At 54.4% G+C, this 8,601-nt stretch overlaps 1 protein-coding gene and 1 long non-coding RNA gene across 2 annotated transcripts; one reads left to right on the forward strand and one right to left on the reverse strand.

Annotated features, from left to right (window-relative positions):
* Nucleotides 1-1,854: 1,854 nt before the first annotated feature.
* LYPD3 (LY6/PLAUR domain containing 3) lies at nt 1,855-6,995 on the reverse strand. Its single transcript, XM_030298425.1, has 7 exons — nt 6,845-6,995; nt 6,252-6,326; nt 5,837-6,154; nt 5,149-5,280; nt 4,183-4,353; nt 3,733-3,894; nt 1,855-2,912 (listed from the first exon to the last, which is right to left on the reverse strand). The coding sequence occupies exons 3-7, from the start codon at nt 5,919-5,921 to the stop codon at nt 2,431-2,433; spliced, it is 1,032 nt and encodes a 343-aa protein (XP_030154285.1). The 5' UTR covers nt 5,922-6,154; nt 6,252-6,326; nt 6,845-6,995; the 3' UTR covers nt 1,855-2,430.
* On the forward strand, nt 4,353-5,429 carry LOC116737790. The gene is made up of 2 exons (XR_004342967.1): nt 4,353-4,697; nt 5,181-5,429. It is a non-coding gene; the product is annotated as an uncharacterized LOC116737790 (long non-coding RNA).
* Nucleotides 6,996-8,601: the final 1,606 nt, after the last annotated feature.

Below are 8,601 nucleotides of genomic sequence, written 5' to 3' on the forward strand. Positions count from 1 at the left end.
GTTTACATTCCAAAGAGATGGTTCCCAGGTCCCCTGAGACCGACATTCCCTGGATTGTAAAACTGGCTAGCGGCTTTTAAAGATATTTACATATCTCTCAAAGGGACGGAGCAAGAATTTATAATGACAAGTTTTCTAAAGTCAATGCTCTAAGAAAAGCGAGGTCTGGGACCCCTGTGGTTAGGCCATCTGGATTCGGGAATGGCCTGGGTGAGAGGGAGGTCAGCGGTTTAAAAACAGAGAGAAGTAGGGGTGCCTGGGTGGCTCAGTTGGTCGAGCATCCAACTTCGGCTCAGGTCATGATCTCACAGTCTGTGAGTTCGAGCCCCGTGTCGGGCTCTGTGCTGACAGTCTGTGAGTTCGAGCCCCGTGTCAGGCTCTGGGCTGACAGCTCGGAGCCTGGAGGCTGCTTCAGATTCTGTGTCTTCCTCTCTCTGACCCTCCCCCATTCATGCTCTGTCTCTCTCTGTCTCAAAAATAATAAACATTAAAAAAAAAACAACTTTTAAATAAAATAAAAACAGAGAGAAGACTATCTAAAGTTTAGTCGAGCTGAGGGAAAAGTCACAGCTATCTTGGTCATGCTCAGTAAAGCCAAACCACACCTCTTGGGTTCACATCTGGGTTCCAGTGACTTTTAGCTGGGTGACCTGGGGCAAGTGTCTCAACCTCTCTGGGTCTCGTCTCTTCATCTTGTAAAATGCAGATGATTAATACTTACCTCACAGAATGGCTGTACAAATTAAGTGTGTTAATGCAAGTACAGCACTTAACACAGTACCGGATACATGGATGGTCTGCTGTGGTGCTAAATCACTTTACCAATTGTGAGCTTTGGTCTCCCCAGCCATCCCTTCTGAGAATGTAAATGGAAAATAAGACTGTGGACGCAAACATCTTTGGTACAGGCCTGGCACGTGGTAAGACTTTTTAAAAAAATTGGGGCGCCTGGGTGGCTCCGTCGGTTAAGCGTCCGACTTCGGCTCAGGTCAGGTCATGATCTCACGGTGTATGGGTTCGAGCCCCGCATCGGGCTCTGTGCGGTCAGCTCGGAGCCTGGAGCCTGCTTCGGATTCTGGGTCTCCCTCTCTCCCTGTCCCTCCCCCGCTCATGCTCTTGTCTCTCAAAAATAAATAAAATAATCGTTAAAAATCTTTTAAAAAAGTAAATGATTAACATTCCGTAACTAGTTATTATTGCTGTTGCTCGTGCTCTTATTAATTTTCCATTTTGTCCCCGTAATCATTATTTACTCTTGTTTTGTCATACTACTACTCCCCATTAATAGTGATGTCGGAAATATCACTGTTACTATCTCACTCCTGCCCACATCTGGTCCCCCTTCCATCAAGCAGTTGCAAAGCCTGCCGGGGCCTCAGGCTCAAGCCAGGCTTTTCCTCCCTGGGCCCCTACACCTTCATCTGATTGGAGGAGAAGGAGGTGGAGCTTAGACGAACACAGATTGACAGCGGCACCCGTGGGACGTCTGGACAGGTGCGATGCAGTGGCTAAGCCCACCACACAATCCTTGGTGGATGACAAGGTGGGTGGGGCCTGGCAATGGGGGACAACCCATTAAGCAGAGTTCCCCTCTGAGCCCAAACCTTACTAAAAGCCCCAGGCACCCTCGCCACTGCCTAACGCTTTCACCTGGCATCCCCTTCACCAGTGGTGGGATCGCCCACAAGCTGGCTAAACCCCAGGAGAGCACAGGAGTTCCAACCCCAACCTCCCCCCTGGGCTGTGGCTCCAGGTCTCAGCTTCTCTGCGAACGGTCTTGACACTCCCGCCCTAGCTCGGCTAAGAGGCGACACTAAGAGGTCAGTGTAAGAAATGAGTCCTTCGAAACGCTTATACAAAGGAATTAAACTTTTATTGAGACCTTCATGTGCCAGAAACTGACCACACGGAGGCCTGAGGCGCGGTCCCTGCCCTTGAGGAGCTCACAGTCTAATAAGGAAGTCAGATGCTGAACCGATTCCCACAGAGAGGGGACGGGGAGCAGGGACACCAGCCAGCAGAGGAGGGAACCATTATCCTGCTCCGCGCCCCCCCCCCCCAAATTCTGGACTGGCTATAAGGTGAATAGAAAGCTTATCAGTGTTTCTCCCATCTTCCCTGTGACAGCCCTGACTTTTCTCTGCCCAGAGACACCATGAGGAGACCAGGGAGAGACAAAGAAGAGGGAGATACACCTGTTGCCTTCCAGAAGCTACAACACCCTGGCAGGATATATATACAACGGTAAATTTATTTCCCAAAGCCGCAAACCAGTGCAGCAGAAGCTGGGGATAGTGGGGAGGGGGGGGGGAGATTGGAAGAAGAGGGGCTGGGCCAGCCCAGTCCAGTGAGGAGAAAGGGAAGTCATGGGAAGAGAGGGTACCCAGGGCTGGGGAATAAGGCAAGACGGAAGTTTCTAGATGGCAAAATTCATGGTAGGGTGCCAGCAGCCAAGGCCAACACTAGAGCTGCCAACCCAGCCGAGGAAGTTGAAGAGCCTTTATTATGGGCCCCCCCTCCTGTAGGGTGCTGTCCCATATTCCTGCGGTCCTGGTGGCCAGCGGCACCTCCAGCCAAGCTAGATTCCTCTTTCTGAGAGGTCTCAGGATGTACTTCCCGTGGGGAAGTCTGGCTGGCCGTGGTGGGTTTAGTGGCAGAGACAAGAGTGGTTGGGGCTGGAGTAGAGGTTGTGACAGAGGTGGTTGGGGCCTGAGTGGTGGGCTTAGGAGGGGGCAGCAGGACAAGGGGTGGGATCCGAGGGGAGAAAAAGGTCTTGTTGTGGAGGTCCGAGTTACAGCGGGACCCCTGGCAGCAGGAGCCACTGAGTGTGAACCCTGGGCCTGTCACCGCATCCCGCGTGCAGAACTCGTCCTGGACACAACCCCGCACAGGCAAGGATACAGTCACATTAGCTGCAGGAGGGAGACACAGGGAGGTCGGTGGTTGGAGGGTTGCAGAGCCAGAATGAAACTTAAAGGCAAGACCAGGGCAAGAACCCCCAAAACAGGGGACAGGGGGCTCTACATCCATTAATCCAAAAAGCGCCACTTTGAGAAACACTGTCCCACTGTCTTTGGCACTTGGTGGACCACGTTTTCCATTTTGGAGAGGAAAGGTGTGTAGGACGAACTACAAGTCCCACAATGCCTTGGAAGAAAGTCTGGAGAGTTTGGACAGAGATACACCTCTCATGAGACCAAACAGCGAAACAAGCATCCCTCTCATCGTATTTCCCATCTCCCTCTCTCCTGCGCCTGCCAAAATTTAGTCTTAAGAATCAGAACTACATCTCCCATAATACACCTGGCAGAAGAGGCGTTTGAAGGACGTCTCCCAGGGTTCCCTGAGACAGAGGCCAGGAGGTGGCCTCTCTCCTAGGTGGCTGGGTGGGGACCCTGACCCCTTGAGTTTTGAGGAGTCACAACTAGACTCCCTGGATTCTAGAAGCTTGGAGGCTTCCATTTCCCAAAGCACGTCGTCCCACTCTGCACCAGGCAGACCTCTATGGAAATGTATTTCCCAAAAAAACCTCTAGGACAAAAGCAACCGCAGCCCCACGCTACGTTGGGGATAGGCCTGCATTTCTCACGACGCTCTAGGGTGAGACGAGAACTTTGGCCTACAATTTTCCAGAATGCGCTGGAGATGGGTCCCTCTGGGTAAAGGGACTACCCACCGCCCATGAGACCAGAGAGGGCACAACTGTAGGCCCCCTCCTCCTGGCTCGCTCACCTGCCGTCAGGGTGACGTTACCGTCGAAACAGCCCTTGTAGACGCGCTCGCTGGCGTTGTAGCAGCTCACGACAGGTGGAGCCGTGCCCCGGCACGCCTCGTGGCTCAGCCCCACGCAGCTGTAACACTCGGCACCGTTGGACGGGTACGCACTCTCATTGCCTGCGAGGGGAGCGCGACGGAAGGAAGGGGTCGAGAAGGTTCAGGCAGCACGGCTTCGCCCAAAGTCCCTCCAGCCTAGTACACCGAACTCAGGCTCTAGCCCGGCCCCAGCGCCTGGCCCGCGCTTAGCGTCCCCGCTACGTTGCCTACAGCGACGAGGCCCCGCCTGCCGCCGCGTGGCCCCGCCCCCGGCCCGTGCGCAGTTCTCCCGCCTCCAGCTGGGGATCAACCCAGTGGCTCAGCCGCGGTGTGGCTCCGCCCTCGGGCCTAGGGCCCGCCTCCACCGACCTGCGGGGTTGAGCGCTCGCGACGTGAGGTTGAGTTTGGCGTTGCAGCGGTCCTGGGCGCATTGCTGCAGCTGCATAAAGGCCAGAAGCCCGTGAAGATCCAGTCCGCGGTCATTCTTGCCCGGGAGTCCGGACCCGCAGCCCCGCACTGCCACCGAGAACTGCCCGTGGACTGCGGAGAGGAAGGGGCGGGGTGAGCGGAGGCGGGGGGCGGGGCCTCGAGTGGACTCCTCCTCCTCCCCCCTCCCCCCGCCACGGCCAGACGGTAGCCAGGCCAGAGTCGAAGGGCAGGGGCCTCAGAAAGCCGATCGCCGGGGGAAGGACGACAGACGGAGGGGCAGAACCTCAAAGAGCTGAGTCCGAGGGAACAGACAGGCTGACAGACTCTGGACAAAATCGAGGAGGAGGGCCAAGAGTGGAGCTAGGACGGGGCTCGGCGGCAGAGGGGCGGAACCGCGGAAAGCATCCTATAAAGGAACTGGGAGACTGACAGAAAGGGCACCGGGTCAGACCGAGGTGGGGTCTCCGGGAACTGTAGCCTCAGAGAAGGGCGGGCTTCCCCCGGGGGTGGGCCAGCGGGGCGGAGCCTCAGTCTAGGGAACCTAGGAGGAGAGCCCTAGAAAGGTCTGCATCACCACGGGCCTGCCTGGATAGAGGATTCTGGCAGGGACAGAGTGGGTAGGGAGGTCTCAGGGGTGGAGCAGAAATGGATAGGGTGTGCCCTCGAAGGGGACCAGGTCCCCGATCCCGGATCTCCCAGTTCACCCCAGTCAGTTACTCGGCAGCCCCTCACCCATCTAAGCCCTAACGGTAGTGGTGTTAAAGGGCTCCAGCCAGGATGAAAGGGAGTCCTGGAGGGCGGTGAATGGGTGCGGACAAATTCAGAAGAAGGGGCGGGGCAAAAGGAGGCGGGGCCTGGCTGGAGGAGCTTCGAAGGGGTACGAATGGACCCGAGGGCCCCACTCACTGGTCTCCACCGCCCCCACCGCCTCTGTGCAGACGTCCACGCCCGGCGCGCACTTCACGGTCTTGGTCTTCTGCGGAGAGCATCCGTCATCTGCTTTCTGCACGCAGCTGTAGCACTCCAGGGCCCGCGCTCCTGGGGGCGCAGGGCCGAGCAGAACTAAGCGATTCCTACCGAAGCCTCGTCCCCGAAAGGAGAAATAGTCCTTCCCACGCCCTCTGTCCCCGGGACGTGACAATGCTATTGCCCACCATTTTCCGGGACAGGAGTAAAAATCTCGCCACGGATCTGGTGCCGCTTTCCTTCCAGCCGCCTATGCCTACAGTGGGAGCATCCTCCCCATAGCCCCTTCTGCCCAAGATCGGGGGATCCTTGCTATGGATGGGAGGGACACCTTCCCCCCCACCCCCCGCCCCGTTCTCCGCTCAGAATGGGAGAACTTTTCCCGCAGTCCAGTTAGCTCGGTGAGGGATCCTTTCCCACTGCTCCTTCGGACCAGGGCGGGGGATCCTTCCCCTCTGGCCAGATTGGGGGACCTCTCTCACAGCCCCCTCGACCCGGACAGACGATCTTTCCCACAGGCCCCCTCTGCTCAGAATGGGAGATCGTCCCCACAGATCTCTCTGTAGGAGAGACCTCCTTCCCAGAGCCCCTACTCGACCTCCTCCATCCCCTCCGGCAGCACACCCACCTTCTCCAAGCAGCAGCGACAACAGCAGCAGCCAGCCCGTGGTCCAGATCACTGCCTGGGCGCCTGCTTTCCTGGCAGGGTCCATGGCTAGGTCCTGCTCCCTCGGCGTCCCCCCTGGGTGTGCCGCCTCCCAACCTGGGCCCTCTTACCTGAGCCCGGGATGAGTAACCTCCCCCCAGGCAACCCTGGCCTTGCCCAACCGGGCTAAATCAGCGTCCGCTGTGGGGCGGAGCACCCGCCCCTGGGTGCGTCACCCAGCAGCTGCCAAGGAGGGAAAGGGTGGGAGTCAAGGTTCCCCGACAGCTCCCCGGAGAAAGTCTGTGTGTTTGGGGGGTAGAGGGGAAAGTAGGGAGGCTCAGAATGGGGAAAGGGTCTACTCAACACGGGGCCCTTGCTGTATTTAATGAGTACCTACCATGTGCCAGCTTTGATCGGGACTGCTGTTGGAGGTTAAGACAGAACCGGTGCCTGCCCTCACAGAGCTCACTGTCTGATTGGGGGCGGGGGGGGAGGGGACAGAGATTAAGTAATCACACAAATTGTTGTATACAACTGGAACAATGAAAGAAGAAGTGTAGGTAGCTCCAAGGAGGTATGGAGTCTGGAAGTGGGGGCTGGTTGGTCAGTGAAGCTTCCCTGAGGATGTCATTCAAGTTGTGCTCTTGAAGACCCCGGGGGCAGAGCAGATTACAAAGCAGAGGGGGGCCGTGCAAAGATCTAGGGGTAGGAGTAGCCTGGACCATTGTGTGCCTGGAGCTCAGGAAACAAAGAGGAGGAAGGTGGAAATTGAGGCTGAAAAACCAGGCAGGGGCTAGACGGATCAGGACGTTACAGGCCCAGTGAAGAGATTTGAATTAATTCTGAGAAAGGTGGATGAGCTTTGAGAGGGTCTAAATCGGCGGCAGGGAAGGACACATTCAGACTTGCTTTTTAATATGATCAAAATCTGGGAATTAATGCGAATATCCACAAAGAAGAGAGCAGAAAAAGAATGAGTGGTTCACTCACCCCATGGAATATTACACAGCAGTGAGAACAAGCCAACTATTGGCATCTGCAGCCACGTGGATGAATCTCAAAAACTTTATGTGGAGCTCAAGAAACCTTATGCAGGGGCACCTGGCTGGCTCAGTGGGTGCAGCATGCAACTCTTGATCTTGGGGTTGTGAGTTCCAGCCGCATGTTGGGTGTAGAGAGTACTAAAAAAAATAATAAACTTAAAAAGAAGAAGAAGAAGAAGAAGAAGAAGAAGACTTACCCAAATAAAACATGCAGTGAACTCCATTTACATGAGGTTCTAGAACAGGGGTTACCTTGTCCCAAAGGGGCAATAGTGATGAGCCCCCACTATCTTCACACAGGCAATAGTTACATGTGTGTACAAATATGTGAAGAATTATCCAGCTATAGAGGTGCCTTGGTGGCTCAGTCGGTTAAGCATCCTACTATTGATTTTGGCTGAGGTCGTGATCTCACAGTTCGTGAGTTCGAGTCCCTTGGCGGGGCTGACAATGCAGATAGGGATTCTCTCTCTCTCTCTCTCTCTCTTTCTCTCTCTCTCTCTCTCTGCCCCTCCCCTGATCGCGCTTTCTTTCTCTCAAAATAAATAAATAAACTTAAAAAAAAAAGAATTACCCAGCTGTATACTTACATATTTCACTAAGTGTACATGATTAAAAAAGGAAGTAGGGGGTGGGGAGAAAGAAGAAATGTCACTGTGGCCTCTGTGTAAAGCAGGACAAGATTCTGGAAGGAGAGAGAAATGCAGGAGACCAGTGAAGATGCTGGACAGTCTTCCAGGTAAGGAAGAAAAGCATCCCCGGACAGCAGGGAGCTGGCCAGGCACCCACAGCGAGGCCATGGTGTTCTGTTACACCCTAACACAGACGGGGCCACACTGTGACCTGGGGGAGCGAGACACTCAAGACCGCTGCATTACCGTGTCTGAATTCAGAAACAAACAAGAACGTTGTGCAAACCACAAAATGACTAAGCGTCCCCATATCCAGGCCAATATAAGTGACTGCTATGTTATGGTATATTATACTGTTATGTTGTAGTATTTATATAGATTATGTATTATTTATCTTATATACTATATTACATCATTATATAAGTTACATCTCTCACCTTCCTTTGTTTCTCCCGGCTCAGATGATTTATCTCTGCCGGGAAAACGAGCGGCTGTGTTCATAAAAATATTACCTGTTCCCCAGACCCTGTTCAGCACCCCCATTCCCAATAATGACTAGCGCCTCAGTCATATAGGTGGGGTCACTTGGGATCATGCTGAGGCTCACAGAGAGAAAGTGAATGACTACTTCTGAAGTCATCCAGCATGGGCCCCTGCCTCTCAGCCTTGAAATCCCAGCCCCACTTATGGTTTGCTGTGTGACCCTGAAAAAGTGTCTTCACCTCTCTGAGGCTCTGAGATATCTGTTTTACAGTAAAGGAAGGAGTGTCTTTCATGGTGGAATGAGGCAGTGGGCAAAGTATCAACTCTGGCATCAGAGAACCTGAAAACTGAATTCTGCCTGCGCCCTCTTGCTGTGTAACCTTGAGCAACTGGGACTCCCTCTCTGAACTTCAGCTGCTTCCTTTGCCAAAAGGGTCTGAAAACCCCTATCTCCTGAGACATAGAATGAGGCAGGGTAATAATACTGTAACTATTGTGCGTTCAGGAGCAGGAGGCCCTGTAGGCCCCAGCCGCGTGGGAGAGTTTCAGGGAGGAACCCCAGCTGGCCAGACTAGAAGAACTAGCATCT

Source organism: Lynx canadensis, chromosome E2, assembly GCF_007474595.2.
Source record: "Lynx canadensis isolate LIC74 chromosome E2, mLynCan4.pri.v2, whole genome shotgun sequence".
NCBI lineage: Eukaryota > Metazoa > Chordata > Mammalia > Carnivora > Felidae > Lynx > Lynx canadensis.